Source organism: Oncorhynchus keta, chromosome 8 (genome assembly GCF_023373465.1).
Source record: "Oncorhynchus keta strain PuntledgeMale-10-30-2019 chromosome 8, Oket_V2, whole genome shotgun sequence".
Lineage (NCBI taxonomy): Eukaryota > Metazoa > Chordata > Actinopteri > Salmoniformes > Salmonidae > Oncorhynchus > Oncorhynchus keta.
The window spans coordinates 15,035,412-15,062,521 of NC_068428.1; the positions used below are offsets into that span (position 1 = coordinate 15,035,412).

Here is a 27,110-nt window from a genome sequence, read left to right on the forward strand (position 1 = left end):
CTTATGACTATACATTTTTTTCTTTGAGAGAATTCCCGTAGGCCTACATGTTCTAATCAATATAAACTGCAAATACCTGGGGCTCTATTTTACAAAACCTGACGCAATGGTCAGTCTAGACACTGGGCGGTTTTATGCACCTCTAAAGCATGGCTAAAATAATGTAGGCCTACCTGCAATACATAGATACTTTTGTGTATATATAGTGTATGTGGACATCCCTTCAAATTAGTGGATTTGGCTATTGCAGCCACATCCATTACTGACAGGTGTATAACATTGAGCACACGGCCATGCAATCTCCATAGGAAACATTGGCAGTAGAATGGCCTTACTGAAGAGCTCAGTGACTTTCAACGTGGCCTTGTCATAGGATGCCACCTTTCCAATAAATCAGTTTGTCAAATTTCTGCACTGGTAGATCTGCCCCAGTCAACTGTAAGTGCTGTCATTGTGAAGTGGAAATGTCTAGGAGCAACAACGGCTCAGCCGCGAAGTGGTAGGCCACACAAGCTCACAGAACAGGACAGGCGAGTGCTGAAGCGTCTCTACTCAGTTGCAACACTCACTACCGAGTTCCAAACTGCCTCTAGAACTGTTCTAATTACATTTTATTAGTCACATGCACCAAATACAACAGGTAAAATGCTTACTAACCAACAATGCAGTTAAAAAAAAATATGAATAAAAGTAACAAGTAATTAGAGTAGAAGTAAAATAACAATAGCAAGACTATATACAGGGGCCACCGGTACATAGTCAATGTGCGGGGGCACCAGTTAGTCGAGGTAATTGAGGAAATATGTAAATGTAGGTACAGTTATTAAAGTGAATATGCATAGATAATAACAGAGTGTCATTGGTGTAAAAGAGGGGGTGGCCAATGCAAATAGTCTGGGTAGCCATTTGATTAGATGTTCAGGAGTCATATGGCTTGGGGTAGAAGCTGTTTAGAAGCTTCTTGGACCTAGACTTGGCGCTCCGGTACCGTTTGCCGTGGGGTAGTAGAGAGAACAGTCTATGACTAGGGTGGCTGGAGTCTTTTACAATTTTTAGGGCCTTCCTCTGACATCACCTGGTATAGAGATCCTGGATGACAGGAAGCTTGGCCCCAGTGATGTACTGGGCCGTACGCACTACCCTCTGTAGTGTCTTGCGGTTGGAGGCCGAGCAGTTGCTATACCAGGGTGCAGCTGTAAAACCTCCTCCCTATCGGCTGTCTCGTTGTCAGTGATCAGGCCTACCACTGTTGTGTTGTCTGCAAACTTAATGATGGGTTCGGAGTCGTGCCTGGCCATGCAGTCATGAGTGAACAGGGAGTACAGGAGGGGCCTGACCTGAGTTGTGTTGAAGATCAGCGCAGCGCATGTGTTGTTACCTACCCTCACACCTGGAAGCGGCCCATCAGGAAGTCCAGGATCCAGTTGCAGAGGGAGGTGTTTAATCCCAGAGTCCTTAGCTTATTGATGAGCTTTCAGGGCACTATGTTGTTGAAAGCTGAGCTGTAGTCAATGAATAGCATTCTCACATACGTAGGTGTTCCTTTTGTCCAGGTGGGAAAGGGCAGTGTGGAGTGCAATAGAGATTGCATTATCTGTGAATCTGTTAGGGTGGTATGCAAATTGGAGTGGGTATGGGGTTTCTGGTATAATGGTGTTGATGGGAGCCATGACCAGCCTTGCAAAGCACTTAATGGCTACAAACGTGAGTGCTACGGGCCAGTAGTCATTTAGGCAGGTTAGCTTAGTGTTCTTGGGCACAGGGACTATGGTAGTCTGCCTGAAACATGTTGGTTTTACAGACTCAGACAGGGAGAGGTTGAAAATGTCAGTGAAGACACCTGCCGGTTGGTCAGCGCATGCTCGCAGTACACATCCTGGTAATCCGTCTGGCCTTGTGAATGTTGACCTGTTTAAAGGTCTTCGACCTGCATGAGAGCACCAGCTGTTCAGACTGTGTGATCACGCTCTCCGCAGCCAATGTGGAGGATCGGCTGCGGAGAGCGTGATCACACAATTTCAGTGTTACTTGCCTCAAAGCGAGCATAGAAGTAGTTTAGCTTGTCTGGTAGGCTTGTGTCACTGGGCAGCTCGTGGCTGTGCTTCTCTTTGTAGTCTTATGGTTTGCAAGCCCTGCCATATCCGATGAGTGTCTGAACCGGTGTTGTACAATTGGATCTTAGTCCTGTATTGATGGTTCATCGGAGGGCATAGCAGGATTTCTTATAAGCTTCTGGGTTAGAGTCCCATTCCTTGAAAGCGGAAGCTATAGCCTTTAACTCAGTGCGGATGTTGCCTGTAATCCATGGGTTCTGGTTTGGGTATGTACGTACGGTCATTGTGGAGACAACGTCATCGATGAACTTATTGATGAAGCCGATGACCAATGACTGATGTGGTGTACTCCTCAATGCCATCGGAAGAATCCTGGAACATATTCCAGTCTGTGCTAGCAGAACAGTCCTGTAGCTTAACATCTGCTTCATCTGACCACTTTTTTATCGACCGAGTCACTGGTGCTTCTTGCTTTCATTTCTGCTTGTGAGCAGGAATCAGGAGGATAGAATTGTGGTCAGATTTACCAAATGGAGGGTGATGGAGAACATTGTACGCATCTCTGTGTGTGGAGTAAAGGTGGTCTAGAGTTTTTTTCCCCCCTTTGGTTGCACATTTAACATTCTTATTAGAAATGTGGTAAAACGGATTTAAGTTTCCCTGCATTAAAGTCCCCGGCCACTAGGAGCACCGCGCCTGGATGAGCGTTTTCCTGTTTGCTTATGGCAGAATACATCCCATTGAGTGCGGTCTTAGTGCCAGCATCGGTCTGTGGTGGTATGTAGACAGCTATGAAAAATACCAATGAAAACTGTCTAGGTAGGTAATATGGTCTACAGCTTATCATGAGATACGCTACTTCAGGTGAGTAAAACCTTGAGACCTAAATATGTACGTTGGGAGCTTCATGAAATGGGTTTCCATTGCCGAGCAGCCACACACAAGCCTAAGATCACCATGCTCAATCCCAAGTGTTGGCTGGAGTGGTGTAAAGCTCATCGTCAATGGACTCTGGAGTAGTGGAAAAATATTCTCTGGAGTGATGAATCACGCTTCACCATCTGATGGACGAATCTGGGTTTGGCGGATGACAGAAGAACACTACCTGCCCTAATTAGGGCTGTGGCGGTCATTAAATTTAGTCAGCCGGTGAAGCAAATAACTTCCAAGGTAATTGCCGTTAATTAACATTAACACATTTTGCATCTCCTGGGATTCCACACACAAGCCACTGATGTAGACCTTTGGAACATCTAAAGTCTAATAAATCCATCACAATAAATCCATGATTTATTTTAGACAGGTCTAAAGAAACATGATATGAAGAAAATGTAGTCTGTTTCAGAAGAACAGAATACTTACTCTTGAGTTGTCCTGATGCTAGGCCCTGATCTGGCTTATGCCATATGCCTGTGGGCTACAGTAGTTTATTTAGCCAACTAGATTTGCTTAGATTTCTTTGGCATTATTTTATAGTATGAATAATACAATGAAACAAATAAAAGGATATTTTCTCCAAAGTATTTGAGGGAGTTCAACAACAACAAGCAGGACTCACATGATATTCTCCAAACACCCCACAGGGCAGACATCCCAATTATGCTTCACAAAAGGAAGCGAAGCAGAGGACGAAGAGCCGGGTGCCTCGTACGGACCTGCAGAAGGCGAGTAGGAAAGCTGCCGTTACCGTCAATATTACTAGCCAACGTGCAATCATTGGACAATAAACTAGACAGAGGTACGATCACGAATATCCCACCAACGGGACATCAAAAACTGTAATATCCTATGTTTCACGGAATCATGGCTGAATGACGAAATGGATATTCAGCTAGCGGGATACACGCTGCACCGGCAGGATAGAACAGCACACCTGTAAGACGAGGGGGGGCGGTCTGTGTATATTTGTAAACAACAGCTGGTGCACAAAGTCTCTATTAGAAGTAAGTCGCTCTGGATAAGAGCGTCTGCTAAATGACTTAAATGTAAATGTAAATGTAAGTCTGAAGTAGAGTATATTGTGATAAATTGCAGGCCACACTACTTGCCTAGAGAGTTCTCAGCTATACTTTTCGTGGCTGTTTATTTACCACCACAGACATTGCTGGCACTAAGACTGCACTCAGTCAGCTGTATAAGGAAATACGCAAACAGGAAACCACTCACCCAGAGGCAGCGCTCCTAGTGGCTGGAGACTTTAATGCAGGGAAACTTAAATCAGTTCTACCAAATCTCTATCAACATGTTAAATGTGCAACCAGAGGGAAAGAAATTCTAAATCACCTGTACTCCACACACAGAGACGCATACAAAGCTCTCCCTCGCAATCCATTTGGTAATCCGACCACAACTCTACCCTCAGGATTCCTAAAAAAGTAAAAAGATTTGGCATGCGTCCTCAGATCCTCAAAAGGTTCTACAGCTGCAACATTGAGAGCTTCCTGACTGGTTGCATCACTGCCCGGTATATGGCAACTGCTCGGCGGAAGGAAGGCCCTAAAAATTGTCAAAGACTCTATTACCACATGGCAAGTGGTACCGGAGTGCCAAGTCTAGGACCAAAAGGCTTCTCAACAGCTTTTATCCAAGACATAAGACTCCTGAACAGGTAATCAAATGGCTACCTGGACTATTTGCATTGTGCTCCCCCCCAACCCCTCATTACACTGCTGCTACTCTCTGTTTACCATATATGCATAGTCCCTTTAACTATACATTCATGTACATAATACCTCAATTAGCCCGCCAACCGGTGCCTGACTATAGCCTCGCTACTGTTATTATTCACTGTCTTTTTACTGTTGTGTTTTATTTCCTTACTTATCTATTGTTCACCTAATACCTATTTTTTACTTAAAAATTGCACTGTTGGTTAGGGCCTGTAAGTAAACGTTTCACTGTAAGGTCTGTTGTATTCGGAGCACATGACAAATAAAATTTGATTTGAAATGTTGCACAACATGAAGGGTTTTATTTGATTTTGGATGACATTTGCATTGATGTCAGAGTGATAAGAGTGACAATAGAGTGCTGGCAGTTAGCACGTTTGGTGGGCTACTAATGACCATCAGAGCTTGGAGAAGCCTAATTACTGTGACTAAATGGTCACATGGAATTTGTCTGCCCATCATGACTCATGATCGCTGGTCTGGCAGTAGTAAAGTGTCAACTGTAAAGTTTGGTGGAGTAGGAATAATGGCCTGGGGCTGTTTTTCATGGTTCGACCTAGGCCTCTTAGTTCCAGTGAAGGGGAATCTTAACACTACAGCAGCATACAATTACATTCTAGACAATTCTGTGCTTCCAACTTTGTGGAAACAGTTTGGGGAAAGACCTTTCTTGTTTCAGCATGACAATGCCCCCATGCACAAAGCGAAGTCCATACAGAAATGGTTTGTCGAGATCGGTGTGGAGGAACTTGACTGGCCTGCACAGCGCCTTGAACTCAACCCCATCGAACACCTTTGGGATGAACTGGAATGCCGACTGCGAGCCAGACCTAATCACCCAACATCAGTGCCGACCTAACTAATGCACTTGTGGCTGAATGGAAGCAAGTCCCGGCAGCAATGTTCCTAGTGGAAAGTCTTCCCAGAAGAGTGGAGGCTGTTATAGCAGCAAAGGGAGGACCAACTCCATATTAATGCCCTTGATTTGGGAATTAGATGTTTGACGAGCAGGTGTCCACATACTTTTTGTCATGTAGCGTAAAAAGGGAAAGTCAGCTCACTGTTTTGCTCTTATCGAATTTGATAATTTAATAAAGCTTTGGCGATTAAGATTTATTCCAAGCCGTCTCACCAGCCAAACACAGCATTTTTGGACGGTCTTACTTGATTACATTGGGCAGGACAAAAAGAAAACAGCCTTCATTGAGAGGGGAGGCTATGCTTTCTTTTTAATAAAAGAAAATGGGGAACAAACATTAGTGTTTGTTTCTAACTATTAAGTATACAGGCACCAAATCACATCTTGTTCCATGCACATATGGGAAATGTGCGGCACGGCTGGATAGGCTGCGTTTCCGCTGTCAAAATTCATGCCATAACCAACTGTGTTACCGTTAAAACCAGATTTTGGTTGGTCTTAAATAGGTCTGGATAATGCCAGTGGCCAGTTTTTACATGACGACCTAACGTGCGTTTGACACTAGTGCTGCCTTAACGCTAGCCGAAAATAGCGTCTCACATGTTCCGTACAAAGGCATTAGTTTAAGTACTTGAGTCAATGGGATGCTATTTGTCAATTACAGTACATTTCAAAATGTGTTTGGGCTGTCTTAATACAATTGATGTGTTCTTGAGTGTTTTGTTTTAGTAGATTAGTAGCATGTAATTTAAGTTATGGTATTTATTTCAATGTCATAACATACGACAAACGGCCTTAGATTGGTTTGCAACAAATTGTTTAATAGTCATACTGCAAAAAACAGTTTATTCATAGTGTGTTATAATCTTACTGGGATACAGTTTTGTTTAAAAAAAGCAGAAGTTGCTAGACTACATTTAAATCATACTTACAGTAGTGAATGCATACATTTTCATACTCCCCCCCCCAATACTAGTCCCCCGTGAGAATCGAATCCACAACCCTGGCATTGCAACCGCCATGCTCTATCTACCGAGCTTCACAGGACTGCACTGGGACTATAACAACTGTTATTAACCTTTGGGTATTACAGCAGTCACATTCAGGAGAGGGCAACTCTGCTGTTGACAAAACGTAGTCAAAATGTCTGAAAACATTATCACCTAAATGTCTGACAAACGTCTAGTCACAATTAAGTTAAAAACCACAGCAACCGAGAAAAATCAACTTGAACAATAAACACAAGGAGAAAATCATATGACAAAAGTGAATTCTGTAAATAGAAAACCAGCTGTTTGGTCCATTATTGAAGATTAGCAGTAATAAACAGAAGAAATAACCACATTTAAAAATAGACATATAATCCCACAGTGTGTCAAAGCATCTACACTGCCTGACTGCTGTGATAAGTATAATTTAGGTCCGGATTTAGGAGACCCCATCAAGGCTCAAGTGCAAACAGTGCACAGTTGGAATAAAGGAGATATTAGTGTGATTCATCGGGATGACAGTGTATTCAGTAGATTTTCAGCACGAGGCCTTACTTTGGTCCCCATTACAGTGCAGTATAGGCCTACAAATCCAGTACTTGCAATTTCAAGTATTAGTTTAAAATATAATTCCCTCCCCCAATAGTTTTATGTGACTGTCCACTCTTGGAAAGTAGGTGTCATCATGAAAATGTTGTTTTAGTACTGGGAAAAAAGTCACTACTTTTTGTTTATCAAATACATTGATATAAATGTAACACATTTATTTTTATTAAAATACAAAAGGTAATAGCTGTATTCATAGTAATAAAATATCAAGGGCAGGAGTGCTTTACAGATTGGAAACACAAAGGCTAAGAAGCCATTAGATAATACACATTTGTGTTGGTACTTGATGTGGCTTTGGATAGATAGGCCTACTGTTTGTCATGCTCTCCTCATCAGGTAATGTAATGTGGCCTCTGGGCCAGTGAGGGGCAGTAGAGTGCTAATCCTGGTTTGGGAGGTTGTTTCAGGCTCTGGTCTAGCAGGTCCGCTCATGATCACTGCTCTCAGACAGGTTGTTGCTGGGGGTTTCTTGGGCACTGGCGTGGGCAGCTGAAGACAACACCTCCTCAAAACTCCCTCCACCTCCTTGGCTTCCTACCTTGGTCTGCTCCAAATCCAAAACAACCCCAAATGCATAGGCACACAAACGCACACACACAAAACAACATTTTAATATAGGCTATTGTCGAGAATCTGTTTGAACTTTCAGCAGGGTTGTTAGAAACACCAGAGATTACGACATCAGGCTCAAATGCGCACATTCAAAGTGGAGCAATTGTTCTCCTGAGGGTAGTGTTTAACCTCAATTAGCTGAGCTGTAAAAATAGCCAAGTTTTCCTGAGCTAAAGGAAGTGAAGTTTAACAAGAAAGACCTCCATAATGTTTACTCCCTTATATTGAGTTTACTTAGGCCGGGATTCAATCCGATTGTTTTGTCCGCAATCGTGCCATTTAAAGGTCAATTCAGATTGAGCCGAGACATGCAGCGTTCACTGTGAATGTGTTCCTCTGCAAACCTGGGAACATTGCCTTTAATACGCGCATTGCGGACAAAGCACGCTCGGATTGAATCCCGGCCTGACTTCAACATTACGTAAATCGCCGTCACTGCTTTGACAGCAACATGTGTTATATCTCACATTACCTTTATGTTGGAAACGGTGCTTTCAACCTTCTCCTCAAAGGACTTGAAACTGGGAGAGTTCCTAATGGGATGAAAAGCAGTTCAGTTTCATGCAATACTATTACTTTAGTATACAACATGTATGTTTATATCTATCTGAGCCACCATACTGTACCTGTACTTTTGTGTACACTTAAAGCTTCCTGTATTTACAAGTGCTCTGCTAAAGCGGTCAGTATTTACAAGTGCTCTGCTAAAGCGGTCTGTATTTACAAGTGCTCTTCTAAAGCGGTCTGTATTTACAAGTGCTCTTCTAAAGCGGTCAGTATTTACAAGTGCTCTGCTAAAGCGGTCAGTATTTACAAGTGCTCTTCTAAAGCGGTCTGTATTTACAAGTGCTCTTCTAAAGCGGTCTGTATTTACAAGTGCTCTTCTAAAGCGGTCTGTATTTACAAGTGCTCTTCTAAAGCGGTCTGTATTTACAAGTGCTCTTCTAAAGCGGTCTGTATTTACAAGTGCTCTTCTAAAGCGGTCTGTATTTACAAGTGCTCTTCTAAAGCGGTCTGTATTTACAAGTGCTCTGCTAAAGCGGTCTGTATTTACAAGTGCTCTGCTAAAGAGGTCTGTATTTACAAGTGCTCTCCTAAAGCGGTCTGTATTTACAAGTGCTCCCCTAAAGCTGTCTGTATTTACAAGTGCTCTCCTAAAGCTGTCTGTAATAACAGTGCTCTGCTAAAGCGTTCTGTAATAACAGTGCTCTGCTAAAGCGTTCTGTAATAACAGTGCTCTGCTAAAGCGTTCTGTAATAACAGTGCTCTGCTAAAGCGTTCTGTAATAACAGTGCTCTGCTAAAGCGTTCTGTAATAACAGTGCTCTGCTAAAGCGTTCTGTAATAACAGTGCTCTGCTAAAGCGTTCTGTAATAACAGTGCTCTGCTAAAGCGTTCTGTAATAACAGTGCTCTGCTAAAGCGTTCTGTAATAACAGTGCTCTGCTAAAGCGTTCTGTAATAACAGTGCTCTGCTAAAGCGTTCTGTAATAACAGTGCTCTGCTAAAGCGTTCTGTAATAACAGTGCTCTGCTAAAGCGTTCTGTAATAACAGTGCTCTGCTAAAGCGTTCTGTAATTACAGTGCTCTGCTAAAGCGTTCTGTAATTACAGTGCTCTGCTAAAGCGGTCTGTATTTACAGTGCTCTATTAAAGCGGTCTGTATTTACAGTGCTCTATTAAAGCGGTCTGTATTTACAGTGCTCTATTAAAGCGGTCTGCATTTACAGTGCTCTGCTAAAGCGGTCTGCATTTACAGTGCTCTGCTAAAGCGGTCTGCATTTACAGTGCTCTGCTAAAGCGGTCTGCATTTACAGTGCTCTGCTAAAGCGGTCTGTATTTACAGTGCTCTGCTAAAGCGGTCTGTATTTACAGTGCTCTGCTAAAGCGGTCTGCATTTACAGTGCTCTGCTAAAGCGGTCTGCATTTACAGTGCTCTGCTAAAGCGGTCTGTATTTACAGTGCTCTGCTAAAGCGGTCTGTATTTACAGTGCTCTATTAAAGCGGTCTGTATTTACAGTGCTCTGCTAAAGCGGTCTGTATTTACAGTGCTCTGTTAAAGCGGTCTGTATTTACAGTGCTCTGTTAAAGCGGTCTGTATTTACAGTGCTCTGCTAAAGCGGTCTGTATTTACAGTGCTCTGCTAAAGCGGTCTGTATTTACAGTGCTCTGCTAAAGCGGTCTGTATTTACAGTGCTCTGCTAAAGCGGTCTGTATTTACAGTGCTCTGCTAAAGCGGTCTGTATTTACAGTGCTCTGCTAAAGCGGTCTGTATTTACAGTGCTCTGCTAAAGCGGTCTGTATTTACAGTGCTCTGCTAAAGCGGTCTGTATTTACAGTGCTCTGCTAAAGCGGTCTGTATTTACAGTGCTCTGTTAAAGCGGTCTGTATTTACAGTGCTCTGCTAAAGCGGTCTGTATTTACAGTGCTCTGCTAAAGCGGTCTGTATTTACAGTGCTCTGCTAAAGCGGTCTGTATTTACAGTGCTCTGCTAAAGCGGTCTGTATTTACAGTGCTCTGTTAAAGCGGTCTGTATTTACAGTGCTCTGTTAAAGCGGTCTGTATTTACAGTGCTCTGCTAAAGCGGTCTGTATTTACAGTGCTCTGCTAAAGCGGTCTGTATTTACAGTGCTCTGTTAAAGCGGTCTGTATTTACAGTGCTCTGCTAAAGCGGTCTGTATTTACAGTGCTCTGCTAAAGCGGTCTGTATTTACAGTGCTCTGTTAACAAAACACTGGGAGAAGTCCTGTATGCTCATCAGTGTTATAGAAAGGTCACTTTTTCTAGTGTTACGATTCCACACATTTATCTTTGGATAAACAGGTCAGATAGCTAGAAATGCATGAATCTTCTCCTGATGATTGCAGCAGGATATGCCAATGTTACAATGCAAGCCTGCTTCACCTATAAATTCTGAACCAATACCAATTCTACTCACAATGCTTACAAACGCTCAGCCTTAAGACAACGAGAATGGGTGGGTGGCTAAGGACTGGGATCTAGTGGAGGGTTAAGTCTATCACTACACACAAAGTAGGCTACACACAATTACCTCATAACAGGCATGCTCATTGAGTGGCGGATAGAGTAGCTGTCCCAAGAGAGCATGGCCCAGGTAAGAGAGGAGTTAAATCATTAACATGAATTTACAGACAGCGGAAATCACACACGCAATCACACATGTACGCACTCACACACACACAGCAAGCACTCCCTCTAGTCTACAGTAATTCAGCAGGGCAACTTTCTAGGCATTTCTATAATGTAGATTTACCCATCATCTGATTGCCTTAAAAAAAATAGAGATATTTTAGAGGAATCTAATGGCTTATATTGTAATATGATATATGTTCTTAGACAACTCTGTCATATCGTATCGATGACTCATTCATGTGTATATGACTAACAACTTCTACAGAGAACTAGCAATGCTATATCCACAGAAGGTACAAAAGAGAAAGACAAATTATCTAAAAACTGTAACTATACTGAGCCGCCCACAAGTAAAACATGCTATGGTCAACAACAGTCAAAGTCATGCATGCCTACTGGTCAGTGTGCTACAGATCTGAGGAGTTCACTATGAGGTTTGCGTGTATACACATTCACACTAGGTTATGATGTGACTGCACTGGAACTAACTGTGTTTCTGACTAATCAAATCAAGGGATCCCTGGAATTGATCCCATTCAGTTGGTAGTCATCTTCTTACCATTATATCTTAAATCCCACTCATATTTATGTAAGCAATGGCCTTTGTCCATCTTCTGACTAGTTTCAGTGCAGTCACTGCTAACACGCATATCTGACTCTAAATCAGAGGTATAATACAACCAATAACACAATTTCTTACCCAAGTGAATTTGATCTTTGGATGCATAGAAAAGGATGAAGAAACAAAGACATTTAAGACATTTGTCCTGACATTATCGAGCGTCCTACCAACACTTTACATCAGGCTACTTCATTTTGGAATCACGACAGAGTTTCATTGAACTTCTATTCAAGAAAAGACTAATTCAAAGATCCAGCGCTGGCACACACTTCAAACACACAGTTAACCAATCATTAAATCATCAAAGCTCTGGTTATCATGCCATATACTGTATATACTGTATCCTTACATTACTGTATACACTATGCATTAGTCATTATCACCCAAGTAAAGCCCACAGCAAACTTCACCCCCAGGAAACATACTGTACCTTGCTCTCCATGGTTCCTAATAGCTAAATATTTATTTCACTGGGCAACATAGTGAACAGGGTTCATGAAAATAACGTGTTCTACTGTATTTTCAATTCACACGAATAGTCCACACAGGGACAAACTCATTTGCATGCACACACACATGCACACTAGGTGGCATACCTTCTGGGATACATTAACTCAAGGCCAAACATGCTGCAATACACAAAGGAATATCTATTTGTCTCTCTGGATCATTGTTCAACGTGATTTTATACATAACGTTGGTTGGTTAATACACTTTTATAAACCTGCGGTGGTGAGTATTTTGTTATTATCATGCAATAATGATGACGACATTAAAATAACAAAACAAAGACTCTGACACGTCTTCAATACACACTAAATGACATGGACAGACATAACAGTAAATCACAGTTTTTCTTTGTCATGGCTAGTCTGAGTATTGTATTACTAGTGAACCCGGGGCCAGCTGTCTATGATATGATAGCTCCCCAGTGGCTGAGTGTGCCCCTGCAAAGCCAGCATACAGGCCAGCAATGAATCTCCATTGTGCCACCCTGCCCAGTCAGAACTCTGGGTCTTCAAGGCAGAGAGTGGTCAGCAGACACCCAGAGGGTTACTGACCCCCCCCACTCCAGGCCCGCATCCAATCTGGCCTGCAGAAAGCTGCTTACTCTGGGCTTATGCAACATAAACATGCCCCCTGCAACAGACTGTCTGGGTCAACCCCAGCAACAATTAGGAATGGGCACACGACAGACTGGCTGCAGAAAAGTGAAGATGAGGGAGGAGGGTGGTCATTCTGACTGGAGGCCACCTTGTATTCTGTCTCAATAGCTGTAGGCTAAAAGATGTAGTCATAGTGTAAGGCTTCAGTTGATTGGATATGAAAGATGTTGTTGTGTGGTTGCTATAGGCACCAGTGACACCGTACCTCATATCCCCAAACTTCCTGCTGATGGCTGTTCCCAATGTGGTGAAAGCTGCTGACGTTTTCTGCCCTGCCGTGCTCAACGTCTCCGACGTCTTTTTGTACCTGGACAAATGAAAAGACAAGACAGTGATGATCAAAAACAGACAGGACACCACAGGACAGCCACACCGGTTCTCTTCTTGTCCCTGTCCGGAGCACTGTTCACTCCACACACACGGATTAGTTTCATAGTCAGAGCCGGAGCCAGGGTGCAACTGATACTCCAGCTCAGTATCACAATCAGTCAGGGATTCATACATCTATAAAAACAGGATGAGGGAAGCATGGCACAGATAACAAAGACTCAGTGTTTCCCCATGCTTTAACTCCTATTGATGCTGCAAAATCTCTGGGAAACAGAGGAGCGCATCACTTTGATTATTTGTACAGCTTATACCACTGTTAGGGCACTGGCCTACAAAGAGAAGCCATTGATTTTCCTCTTTATTTTCTAGTTCTAAAAGCCTGCTTGCCTGCAGAGTGCCTGGCTTCCAACCTCTCACATCCCCAGCCCCTAGAGCCCGATTACCTTTCAGTGCATTACACACAGACTGCATGGAAACCTAAGAAACTCCTGCACTTCCCTGAGCACCAGCCCATGCCATCACCTTATCGGATTTGAGTCCTTCTATTTCAAGACAAAGAGCTTACTGCATTTGTAAGATGCATTAAGTGCAATGCGTTAATCTGGCTAACGCTTTTGCTGTGGGAGGTAATTCTAAGAAGAATGTGGTCCGCCAGCTCACTTAGGTACTGAGTCTAACTAGTGTGGCGCCTGAAGTGAAAAAGACTAGAGAGAGAGAGGAGAGGGAAAAGAAAAGAGAGAAGAAGCCAGAGAGAGAAAGAGAAATATTGTCACCTAACATCAACTGATGCCAACAACAAACCACACTGACAATAGATATAGCTCGGCCGTTATGACGGAGTTGCTCACCTCCTTTACACTTGGCCCTGTTGCCTTGGTTTTGCATTGGTGTCGAGACTGGAGATTGAGGAAGTGTGTCGTGGCATTTACACAGTGGAGGCCCATTCTTCTCCTCTCCCTCCAGCCAATGATCTCTCAGCACCACCAGATCTGCTTGACCCTAGCGGTTTGCAGTTCCCCCTCACCATGGTAACGGTGATTGGAGAAGGGTGCTCTGCCCATTTGAGCGCCTAGTTAAAGCGTGACTCTGGTAACTGAATAGCTAGGGACATACAAGGCCAGTCTGTAGACGCAGGCAGAGACGGAGGACTGAAATCTAGGCCTATTGTATAGCTGTTCACTGAAAATGGCTATATATACACAGTACTGACCTATATGAGCCTGAAGCTGCTGCTTGTTTTTACTGGCTTGCCCCCGTGGATAGATGTGTCCTGGGCCAGGCAGCCAGCACTGTGCAGCTTTAGATGTCACATCACCATTAGGCCGCTTGCTCCCTGTCATTATCTGCCTCAATGAGCCCGATCAAACCGGATCCATACATTCATCACTCTGTGACGCCCATAAAGACAATCTCTGGTGACAGGAGCAAAACATCTAGAGGGCGCGAGTGCTATTTCTCGCTTTCCTTCCCAAATGCCAAACGTAGGCACTGTCACTGAGACAGCCTTTGGATGGCAACAATAGGAGTCTAGTTGAGATTCTCCCTCCCCCTGGCTTTATGCACGCCGGCGTGTAACATATTTGATACCTGCCACTCAAGCGTAATACACACAGCGAACGATGTTGGGTACTCACGCAGTGGAAGTCTGCATGTCATACCAGCTCCTGTTGAAGTTCTGTTTGAGCTCACTGAGTGGTGTTATCCCCAGTTTGGCTTTGAGGTCTGAGTGGTGTTTCTCTTTGGAGGCCAACACTTGCCTCAGGGTGGAGATTTCTTCCTCTAACTGGAGGCATAAACATAGAAAGAGAGGAGAGAGAGAGAGAAATAAAGACATGAGAGATAGAGTAAGAGAGTGATGCTAATTTCCCCTAGGGCTTAAGTATTCCAAATGAATTATCCATAAAGCAAATAAGGTAACACATGGACAAAATGTGTTATATCCCACTCCTTATCAGCAAATAAAGTATATTTCTTGGATGAAGCTTACTATACTACAAATGGCTATAAAAGGCAATTTCAGCTACATATACGTGTTGGTAATATAACTATAATAATAATTATAATAATATGGTGGTAAATTGAGGGAACTGAAGTACAGAACACTGGCTCTTCCTTAAAACACAGCATAGTGTATTTGGCCTGAGGTCAACACCAGGGGAAACAACAGTGATGAAGAGTAACAACTGTAAACCCAAATCCTAATTGATGCCGACTCATATTATGCAAAAAAGCTCTGCTGCAAGAGCTGCCAAGATTTACATAACTCATAATGCCCTCTACTTCCGCTCCTATTTCCAGTTAATATATCTCTCTCCCATGGTCCAACACAGTTTCCCTATGTGAGAGAGATCAGTGTACCAACTTCTTAACCATCTCTCCCCTCTAAGGTTGAACAGAATGTATCCATCTCCAAGACAGCGCTTCCTGAATCCAACTCGATCAACATGCCAAGCTAAACATTGAAAAACAGAGCGGTGAAAAGTGCTGACGAGAGGGACTACCTTAGTGAGTTCACTCAATATTTCCTCCCTCTCCTCATCGGTCACAGTGTTGTAGAGGTCCACTTCCGACACCATTTCTTCATCTACTTCTGTTAGAGGCTCTGGGTCCAGCAAACCTGAGGAGAGATAAACGATTAAACACAAAACAACCCCCAAAAGTCTGAAGTGTTCTTACTTACAGTACCACTCAGTCAAGGGTTATTCTTTATATTGTAGAATAATAGTGAAGAAAGCACAACTATGAAATAACACATATGGAATCATGTAGTAACCATTCTCTCCACCAGCTTCATGAGGTAGTCACCTGGAATGCATTTAAATTAACGGGTGTGCCATGTTAAAAGTTAGTTTGAGGATTTTATTTCCTAATTAAGGCATTTGAGTTAATCAGTTGTGCTGTGACAAGGAAGGGGTGGTATAGAGAAGATAGGACTATTTGGTAAAAGACCAAGTCAATATTATGGCAAGAACAGCTCAAATAAGCAAAGAGAAACAAACGACAGTCCATCATTACTTGAAGACACCTTTTAAAGTTTCTTCAAGTGTAGTCGCAAAAACCATCAAGCGCTCTGATGAAACTGGCTCTCATGTGGACCACCACAGGAAAGGAAGACCCAGAGTTACCTCTGCTGCATAGGATAAGTTCATTAGAGTTACCAGCCTCAGACATTGCAGCCCAAATAAATGCTTCAGAGTTCAAGTAACAGACACATCTCAACATCAACTGCTCAGAGGAGACTGTGTGAATCAGGCCTTCATGGTTGAATTCCTGCAAAGAAACAAATACTAAAAGGACACCAATAAGAAGGAGACTTGCTTGGGTCAAGAAACACGAGCAAAGGACATTGGACCGGTGGAAATATGTCCTTTGGTCTGATGAGTCCAAATTTGAGATATTTGGTTCCAACCGCCGTGTATTTGTGAGACGCAGAGTAGGTCAAAGGATGATCTCCGCATATGTGGTTCCCACCGTGAAGCATGGAGGAGGTGTGATGGTGCTTTGCTGGTGACTGTCTGTGATTTATTTAGAATTCAAGGCACACTTAACCAGCATGGCTACCACAGCATTCTGCAGCGATACATCACCCCATTTGTTTTTTAACAAGACAATGACCCAACACACCTCCAGGCTGGGTAAGGGCTATTTGACCAAGAAGGAGAGTAATGGAGTGCTGCATCAGATGACCTGGCCTCCACAATCACCTGATCTCAACCCAACTGAGATGGTTTGGGATGAGAGTTGGACCGCAGAGTGAAGGAAAAGCAGCCAACAAGTGCTCAGCATATGTTTGAACTCCTTCAAGACTGTTGGAAAAGCATTCCAGGTGAAGCTGGTTGAAAGAATACCAAGAGTGTGCAAATCTGGCATCAAAGCAAAGGGTGGCTACATTGAAGAATCTCAAATATAAAATATATTTAGATTTGTTTAACCCTTTTTTGGTTATTACATGATTCCATGTGTGTTATTTCATAGTGAAGACATCAAAACTATTATTCTACAATTTAGAAAATAATAAAAATAAAGGAAAAAAACCTTGAATGAGTAGGTGTGTCCAAATCTTTGACTGGTACTGTACATATACACTGAGTGTACAAACATTTTCCTAATATTGAGTTGCACCCCCTTTTGCCCCCAGAAAAAACTCAATTTGTCAGGCATGGTCTCGAAAAGTCTCCACAGGGATGTTGGCCCATGTTGACTCCATTGCTTCCAACAGTTGTGTTAAGTAGGCTGGATGTCATTTGGGTGGTGAACCATTCTTAATACACACGGGAAACTGTTAAGTGTGAAAAACCCAACAGCTCTGCAGTTCTTGACACACTTAAATATTTTGTCTTGCCCATTCACCCTCTGAATGGCACACATACACAATCCATGTCTCAAAGCTTACAAATCCTTTAACTTGTCTCCTCCCCTTCATCGACACTGATTGAAGTGGATTTAACAAGTGACATCAATAAGGGATTATACCTTCCCCCTGGTCAGTCTGTCATGGAAAGAGGAGGTGTTCCTAATGTTTTGTACACTCACTGTATTAGTGGAGAGACAATCACATAAAGTATGTTTTTGCAAATAACAGAAGAAACTCAGGCACCCATTCAAATCGTCTAACTCGAAGAGATGATTCAGGCTACGGCAAGACATAACCCCCAATCTGTTGCCATCGTAACACGACCACAGTACGGACAGATTTAACCTGAACGCCAACCTCCATCACTGTGACAATGGCAATATTCCCACACGTTTAACAACCACCTTTCGAGACACCGACTGTAATTATCTACACTCGAGCTTCCATTTCCAATCCTCTGTTTATTTTTATGCATGTAAAGCTAAGATATATTCTGGATAGTTTAAAGAAAAGTAATGCTTATCCCCTTCCATAAGGCCACCAGTTGTCTGCGAGAGTAACCGTCCTGTATGTTGTCTCTACTTAAAACATTCATTAATCAATGTGTATGACTAAATAGGAGCACAAATCTATTGCTTATTGTTTTTTTATTACATCGTTTTCTTTTCTTGTATGATTTTATATATAAAAAAAAATATTCAGGGGGAATATCTATTGCTTATGGAACCTAATGGTGATCTAATTACATGACAATATATGTGTGTGTGTGTGTGTATGCGTTTGTGCGTTTCCAGTTACAATACAAGCTAAAACAGACAAACAACTTCCTGGTATGTGAAGCACTGAGTGTCTGATCAATATCTGACTGATGAAGTAATGGCCAAAGCCCCGGCATGGTGTACCCTCAGCAGATTAAATCAGCCATTAATAAAGTGAATTCGAACTCAAATTGGGAGTATAGCTTTACCCAATTTCTGCCTAATTTTGTGTAACTTCAAATGTCTGTCCCCACAACCATTAGTCTCTTATAACTGCATAATATAATATTACAGTAAAGAGACTCTGGCTTTAAAATTCTATACTAGGCTACAGTAATACAACTGGGTGAAAGGCTCTGAGTTTATGATACTATTTCAATCACCAGCAACATAAAGCCAGGACATAATAACATATTATAAACTTGGTGGTTCGAGCCCTGAATGCTGATTGGCTAACACCCGTGGTATATTAGACCGTAATAAACAGGTATAACAAAACATTTACCCCTCCCCATTATTGCTTAAATATAACATCTAAACCTAAGAGATGTTACTGAGCAGGGACCAGCGTCCTAAGATGACCGTAGGTAGGGGATGTTTTTGTCAAGACACAGAGGACAACAAACAAGCAGGAGTCACATCTTTGAGGCCTGGCCTCTCATTACATCAGCAGATGATTGGAGTGGCGTGGCACAGAGCTTGTGATGCAGTTTGGCCACATAACCCAATCACTTTCTCATCAGAAGCCTTTAGAGAGGATCCCTTCGCTTGGAGCCCCACCATGTACACAGTATACATTCTAGCACTCTTCATCACTCTTCTCTATTGTCATCTTGCCAGGCCTCAGTGACTCTAATAGTAGACGTATTTTAATAATAATAATAATGATAATAATAATAATAATAGCCTGGACTTGTCTTTTCCTACTTGCACAGTGTTGATAGCTATTTTATTGAGGAAAAGTGTACTTACTACGATTGTGATATGTGGTTGTCTCACCTGGCTATCTTAAGATGAATGGACTAATTGTAAGTCACTCTGGATAGGAGCGTCTGCTAAATGACTCAAATGTAAAAGTTAATTACTCTACGACTTTATCCTATTTCTCTAGAATGGGACAAGTTCAGTTTGAACAACTGTTTCTATGTTTTCACTGTGATGGGTTAAGAGTGCATTGCCTAGCAACTTCCCATGCAGACGAGCAAGCCCAATCATCATCATTGATTGAATCCTTGTGTTGTCCTTAAGACACTTCAATCCTTCAACACCGGGCTGACTCATTTAATTGAGCAAACAATCCCCGTCTTTACCTTAGAGGACCACAGACAGTATACACACCCTCGTACAAAAGTGATGTTGTTTGTGTTGCCAATGTGAGGTTCCATCCATCAGTATTGTTCCTGGGGCACTGAAAGAGGTCCCTATGATACATTAACATTGGCTCAGGTTCATTAAAAAATCTATATGGTAATCAATATCAAAGAGCATTAACAGGAAACCATGCAGGCTTGACTGGGGCGGCAGGGTAGCCTCGTGGTTAGAGCGTTGGACTAGTAAGGTTGCAAGTTCAAATCCCCGAGCTGACAAGGTACAAATCTGTTGCTCTGCCCCTGAACAGGCAGTTAACCCACTATTCCTAGGCAGTCATTGAAAATAAGACCAACAACCTGCCCGCTGCCGACCAACAACCTGCCCGCTTGACCCTATCCCCTCCTCTCTTCTCCAGACCATTTCCGGAGACCTTCTCCCTTACCTCACCTCGCTCATCCCTGACCGCTGGCTACGTCCCTTCCGTCTTCAAGAGAGCGAGAGTTGCACCCCTTCTGAAAAAACCTACACTCGATCCCTCCGATGTCAACAACTACAGACCAGTATCCCTTCTCTCTTTTCTCTCCAAAACTCTTGAGCGTGCCGTCCTTGGCCAGCTCTACCGCTATCTCTCTCAGAATGACCTTCTTGATCCAAATCAGTCAGGTTTCAAGACTAGTCATTCAACTGAGACTGCTCTTCTCTGCATCACGGAGGCGCTCCGCACGCTAAAGCTAACTCTCTCTCCTCTGCTCTCATCCTTCTAGACCTATCGGCTGCCTTCGATACTGTGAACCATCAGATCCTCCTCTCCACCCTCTCCGAGTTGGGCATCTCCGGCGCGGCCCACGCTTGGATTGCGTCCTACCTGACAGGTCGCTCCTACCAGGTGGCGTGGCGAGAATCTGTCTCCTCACCACGCGCTCTCACCACTGGTGTCCCCAGGGCTCTGTTCTAGGCCCTCTCTTATTCTCGCTATACACCAAGTCACTTGGCTCTGTCATAACCTCACATGGTCTCTCCTATCATTGCTATGCAGACGACACACAATTAATCTTCTCCTTTCCCCCTTCTGATGACCAGGTGGCGAATCGCATCTCTGCATGTCTGGCAGACATATCAGTGTGGATGACGGATCACCACCTCAAGCTGAACCTCAGCAAGACGGAGCTCCTCTTCCTCCCGGGGAAGGACTGCCCGTTCCATGATCTCGCCATCACGGTTGACAACTCCATTGTGTCCTCCTCCCAGAGCGCTAAGAACCTTGGCGTGATCCTGGACAACACCCTGTCGTTCTCAACTAACATCAAGGCGGTGTCCCGTTCCTGTAGGTTCATGCTCTACAACATCCGCAGAGTACGACCCTGCCTCACACAGGAAGCGGCGCAGGTCCTAATCCAGGCACTTGTCATCTCCCGTCTTGATTACTGCAACTCGCTGTTGGCTGGGCTCCCTGCCTGTGCCATTAAACCCCTACAACTCATCCAGAACGCCGCAGCCCGTCTGGTGTTCAACCTTCCCAAGTTCTCTCACGTCACCCCGCTCCTCCGCTCTCTCCACTGGCTTCCAGTTGAAGCTCGCATCCGCTACAAGACCATGGTGCTTGCCTACGGAGCTGTGAGGGGAACGGCACCTCAGTACCTCCAGGCTCTGATCAGGCCCTACACCCAAACAAGGGCACTGCGTTCATCCACCTCTGGCCTGCTCGCCTCCCTACCACTGAGGAAGTACAGTTCCCGCTCAGCCCAGTCAAAACTGTTCGCTGCTCTGGCCCCCCAATGGTGGAACAAACTCCCTCACGACGCCAGGACAGCGGAGTCAATCACCACCTTCCGGAGACACCTGAAACCCCACCTCTTCAAGGAATACCTAGGATAGGGTAAGTAATCCTTCTCACCCCCCTAAAAAGATTTAGATGCACTATTGTAACGTGGCGGTTCCACTGGATGTCATAAGGTGTATGCACCAATTTGTAAGTCGCTCTGGATAAGAGCGTCTGCTAAATGACTTAAATGTAAATGTAAATAAGAATTTGTTCTTAACTGGCTTGCCTAGTTAAATAAAGTTTTTTATTTTTTATTAAGAGTGGGTTGATGGGCTCGTGACTTTCCTTTTTGACAACATGTCACCTGGACATCATATTATTGGTACACCGATGACTCTAAACCTCACCCCGGCCCCGCACCTCCCACGCCTCAAGTCTGATTCAATTAACCATCACATACATGACTGAGGGAGAGAGAGAGAGAGCGAGAGACTCTGGCCAAGGAATAAACACAGAACCACACCACAATCAGTAGGGGTTCAGTAACACTACATTAACTCTCAAAAGGACACCCATCCTCGTTTTCTCTCTCTGATTTGGGAATATATTTCAGATAATCTGAGGCCCCATCCAAAAAATGGCATTGTCACATTCCGAGTCCGGGTCAGCTGGTCTGGAGGCATTTGCCGAGTCTCGCCCACGACGTTGTCCTGAAAGTAGGAGCCCCGCGGCTCAGTGACTGTGGCGTGACAACTCATCCGCACCCAATTCACACTCATCATACTCAGCAGCACAGGGGCCAGAGCTGGAGAAATACACTCTTTTTCACATGCTAGGTTCTCAAAGGGATCATTGTTTTTACTCTACAACCCTTATCCACAGATACAGTCGTTAGCAGTGACGGCTAGCCTAGGGTTGTTCACACAAAATCAGTCATCTGCGTGGAGACCTGAGAGTAACCTAAATGCGAACAGAGAGGCCTGCCTCTCACACTGTGGCTGCTCTAGCCGTGCTAAAGTCTCTGTCATCCAAGGTAAACTTTCTGGCTATAAGTGATGACATCACAGTGGGTGTCTCTCAGAAGAAAAGCAGGTTGTCTTCCATTTTGATGACACATTTACTGATCCTCTCTCGCCTTGTACATAGTAGCACTCATCTCATTATGGACTATTATCACCCCTCTAACGCGACGATGTTCAATGAGTTGACTCATGCAGTAAAATGACCTGCATTCTGTACTGACTGAGGAAGCAAATCCTATAAGCTTAACAAAGTGTGTCAGACTCAGCAGGCAGCAAACACAACTGGAAATGTTACTGGAAATGATCCCCAGTCCACTTACCAATAACGAGATCGCTCATAACCATGGTAAATAAAATGTAGCATTTAGTAAATAAACAGATTAAGTTATCTGGAAATTAGTTCCCATTTTTGCTTCCATTTTAGGCCGTCATCTTGGCCTGTTACGTCATTTCTGGCCTGGCTGTAGTAATCAGTGGGATTTTCCCCTTGGATTATCCAACTAGATTTACCAAAGTCCTTCACCTCAGCCACGGCAGAATTAAGCAGTGCGATATCTAGCGAAGTCAAAGATCCCATTTCAGATAGTCCTTTGACTGCAACTTCATCAAATGTTTGCTCTCAAACGCATCGTTGGAATAAACACTGTCAGGGGTGTTTTTGTCCAATTTGTGGAGGGGCCAAAGTGTGGTGAAAGTGAGTCAATCATTCATTCATTCATTCATTCCCTCACAATAAAGAGACATATTTAAAAATGAATCAGGGATACTGTATACTTCCACATCACGTGAACATATCTGTGAAGGGCAGTCAGCTAAACAGAGAAGCAAGCATACCTGTCCTGAGATGTCCTTGTCCTCTCTCTTCATTTGGTAGCAGAAACAAGGGGGAAAGATTACATTCCTTTAATGAAATTAGTAATAATTGATCAAAATAGATAGGCCTATGCTACTTTGTCCGGGGAAATCACAAGTTATAAAAATATACTCCATGCCTATAACATGTTCATACCAAGAGAAGAAATGCTGTAAAACAAATGTCCCAAAACATTTCTATCACATACGCAGATTTTTAAAAAGTTCAAAATCAGAGGCGTTTCATGCTTTGCCTGATGAAGTTGACCGTTGTTAGGCAATTCATTTACAGATCCTTTGAGGTTCTATGCGTACAGGGAACATTTAGTAATTGGAAACACCACAAGACCTAAAACATTCAGCTCAAACACAGCATGCAACTGATTGCAAGAGAACTGGAGTATTCTAAAATGGGGGTGTGTCCATCTACGGAGCCAAGAAACATATCAAGAGGACATTGGCCTATTTTCTGGTTCAATTGTGCAGCATCAAGACAAATTAATGGATATAAATCCAAATCATTCTATTTATCGGCACATGCTATTACAATCCTGAAAGTATAAAAAATATGCAATTGATGCTGCACAGATTTACTGTTCCAACGTGGGCCAGAAATACTACAGCTACTGTAATACTACCAATAACAGGGGAAGTAGTCTAGTCTACAGATCAAAGGCCTGTCACCTTCAGGTTGCAGATGCACCACAAACCCACTGGGCATAACCCACTCATCTGAATATGAGGTCTTACCCCATTCCCCTTCACCATCGCTCAGTACACTAGAGTCGCTCAGTACACTAGAGTACAACTCTGATGACGATGCATTTGATGTCCATTAGGCAATGAATGGGGTGAAATACAAAATAGTGAGTTACACATAAACACAGGAGCGCACACACACAATTGGTGTATAGTGTAGGTTACAGTGTTCATTCAGGCTGACTGTAACCTGATAACCTGAGGTTGATAAAAAACAATGTGTATACCTTGTTTGAACCAGAAAGTTGATTATAATAGCCAGTGTTCAACTGATAATCTAGTGTGCACAAGTTAAGACAGACATCTTGCTATTTGGATAATAGGGCCAACTACAAAGAAAGTCTCTTCAAAGCAGAATATCTATGGTCACAAGATTTCAATTATTTGGTCAGGTGGTCACGGTGGAAAGGGAAAATAAGTGGCCTTGAGCCAGTCATGGTTTGCAAAATATATTTGAACCTAACAGAAGGACAGAGCAATACTACATCCAAATGAACATGATGTTTTATTACCATGTTGCAATGTTACACATAGAGCTCGCCACCTTGTAGTCCTAAAACCGGAAAATATGTTACCTCTGGTTCTTTCAGCCATTCCTATGGAGAAAATGAACCGGGGAAAGAATAGGGTTGTGGGATAAATGTAGAAAATAAGGTCTGAGGTTAACACAGGCTTAGGAGATCTTATATGTTTTGTTCTATGATATAACAATATCTGTCAGTTAAAATTATCTTTGTGAATTAGTAAGCCTTTATGTGCTTCATTAAATGACATAAATGCTTCAAAAATTTAAAAACAATAAAAAAGTGAAGAAAAATGAAGACCATCTCATTGAAAAAAACCGTATAAGATCTCCTAAACCTGTGTTTACCACAGACCTTGTTTTCGGCGTTTATCCCAAAACAGCATTCATTTCCCCTATAGGCTTTGTCCAATGAACCATGGCAGGGGGTTTAGTGCCTAAAAAAGATGGCATTACTAATGCTCTCTATTGGACAGAAATGAAACGTTAACCACGTGCTCCATTAAGTAGATGCGTCATGTGATAACTGGTCGAAAATGGCTACTCTATTGATACAATTTTGTCTTTTGAGGTAGAATTTATTAAAAGTTTACACTTAATGTCACCTACCAAGACTATCATCACATATTAAAGTTAAACTGTTTAATAAGGTTATTTATATATATTTTTAAATTAAGATTAAGGCTATCAACTATGAATTCAGTAACAACAGTTTTCGTTCATCCTGTAAATAACAAATAGGCTAAATACACAATTGAATAAATGCAACAACAAAAATCCATAATGTGTAACATATTATTATACATTTTTCAAGAGCTTGAACGCTCACTCACCCTGTTGTCTGGTCTCCATTCGAAGCAGTGTGATGCAGTTGGCTTACTTGAAGTAAATATGAATTGTTCTTCTGAAACAACGCTTTAACGTAGATACAGCAGCTCACTGCTGCACTGTCAGACGCCAATGTTTACGCCAGTTCCTTCACTAACAATTACGGCACCGCCTCCATTGGCGGGGCTTCCAACATACACCAATGGCTGTGCGCTCAATTACTGAAACAGCGTTGTGACGTCTTCAGAGTTCAAATACTCTTTCGTGTCGAACTAGGCACATGATTTAGACTGATGATGCCAAATATGCAATATGTTGAACTATATTTCTTGACAGAAAATCTCAAATGTAATCTTAAAATACTGTCAGTTTCATGTACACTTAAATACATGATTACCCAATGTTTCCGGTGAAGTGAAAGTGTAATGTATCCAAGTTACTTATTTAGGCTAGTTTGGGTAGTTTCATTACAGAATGCAACGACGCCACCTGCTGATACTTTGTGATTCTAGGCTTTGAGAATATCTGACCAATTTACACCCTCGTCTGTCAGAGCAGGGTAAATACATCTCCTGTAGTAAATTAGTTACATGAGATGATAGACATGAATTTTGATTAAACAGATTCAACAATTACTTTGCCATTTCCTGGTTGCTAAAATGTTAATAGTTTGCCTAATTTCAGTTTATGTGACAAAACAAGCAAGTGTTGAGAATCATTGTACCATCTAAATCGCTGTGAAATATATTTTCAAAAACCAAAAATATTGTATTTTATTTATTTACAATTATGGCCAGGTAAAAATGTATCAGTAGACATTTAATTTATACTTTTCAAAATTATGCTGAATATATTCACTTTCTAAGAAGCAAAACATTTGATAGAAGATAAGACTCTCAAGATATCAGTCTTTCAGATGCAATGCACCATTCATCTTCAACTGGAACTCTTGATCATTCATTCTTTTTTTTCATACATTTTTACAATACAGCCAATTTGGACTTTGGCCTGCTAATTTCCTGCAATTCTACATGTTTTGCCATGACTTATGCCAGGTTCAGATGATATCTGAGTGAGAGTAACTAACAAAATCAATGGGGGCACCCTAGGTGTCAGGACCCCTGGGCACGTGCCTTGATTACTATAAGGTTTAGATAGCTGGCTAGACTAACTTACCTAGCAATCTATAAAATGTTTGCTGACATGGGCTAATTGAGTGACTGTCAGTGACTGGCATAGCTGCTGATGCACTACCACATTCTGAAATTGCAAGTTGTGTATTTTATGATCTACACTACATGACCAAAAGTAAAGTATGTGGACACCTGCTCGTTGAACATCTCATTCCAAAATCATGGGCATTAATATGGAGTTGGTCCCCCTTTGCTGCTATTAACAGCCTCCACTCTCCTGAGAAGGTTTTCCACTAGATGTTGGAACATTGATGTGGGGACATGCTTCCATTAAGCCACAACAGGATTAGTGAGGCTGGGCACTGATTAGGCCTGGCTCGCAGTTGGAGATCCAATTCTTCCCAAAGGTGTTCCATGGGGTTGAGGTCAGGGCTTTGTGCAGGCCAGTCAAGTTATTCCACACCGATCTCGAAAACAATTTCTGTATGGACCTCACTTTGTGCACGGGGGCATTGTCATGCTGTAACAGGAAATGGCCTTCCCCAAAATTGAAAGAACAGAATTGTCTATAATGTCATTGAACGCTGTCACATTAATATTTCACTGCATTGGAACTAAGGGGCCTAGTCCGAACCATGAAAAATATTCCCAGACCATTATTCCTCCTCCACCAAATTTTACAGTTGGC

At 42.7% G+C, this 27,110-nt stretch overlaps 1 protein-coding gene across 14 annotated transcripts; it reads right to left on the minus strand.

The window, feature by feature from the left end:
- Positions 1-6,442: 6,442 nt before the first annotated feature.
- On the minus strand, positions 6,443-25,506 carry tpd52l1 (tpd52 like 1). 14 transcript variants are annotated; one of them, XM_035774780.2, is made up of 11 exons: positions 25,295-25,506; positions 23,930-23,989; positions 23,162-23,188; positions 15,622-15,737; positions 14,755-14,903; positions 12,996-13,097; positions 11,703-11,717; positions 11,124-11,138; positions 10,902-10,940; positions 8,325-8,385; positions 6,443-7,787 (listed from the first exon to the last, which is right to left on the minus strand). In XM_035774780.2, the coding sequence occupies exons 1-11, from the start codon at positions 25,311-25,313 to the stop codon at positions 7,656-7,658; spliced, it is 735 nt and encodes a 244-aa protein (XP_035630673.1). In that variant the 5' UTR covers positions 25,314-25,506; the 3' UTR covers positions 6,443-7,655. The 14 variants fall into 14 exon arrangements, with proteins under 14 accessions (XP_035630673.1, XP_035630678.1, XP_035630672.1 ...); XM_035774785.2 differs by lacking the exon at positions 23,930-23,989 and having other exon boundaries at positions 25,295-25,505; XM_035774779.2 differs by lacking the exons at positions 23,930-23,989; positions 25,295-25,506 and adding an exon at positions 24,451-24,547 and having other exon boundaries at positions 6,443-7,784.
- Between the last annotated feature and the right edge of the window lie 1,604 nt (positions 25,507-27,110).

Excerpts from the sequence above, each read along its gene's own strand:
- tpd52l1 (XM_035774777.2), bottom strand. The coding sequence starts at position 24,532 with ATGGCTGAAAGAACCAGAGGTAACATATTTTCCGGTTTTAGGACTACA. Across the intron at positions 23,189-24,450 it reads ATGTGTAACATTGCAACATG|AGAGAGGACAAGGACATCTC; the intron begins GTAATAAAACAT and ends TACCAAATGAAG. Across the intron at positions 13,098-14,754 it reads GACATGCAGACTTCCACTGC|GTACAAAAAGACGTCGGAGA; the intron begins GTGAGTACCCAA and ends TCATTTGTCCAG.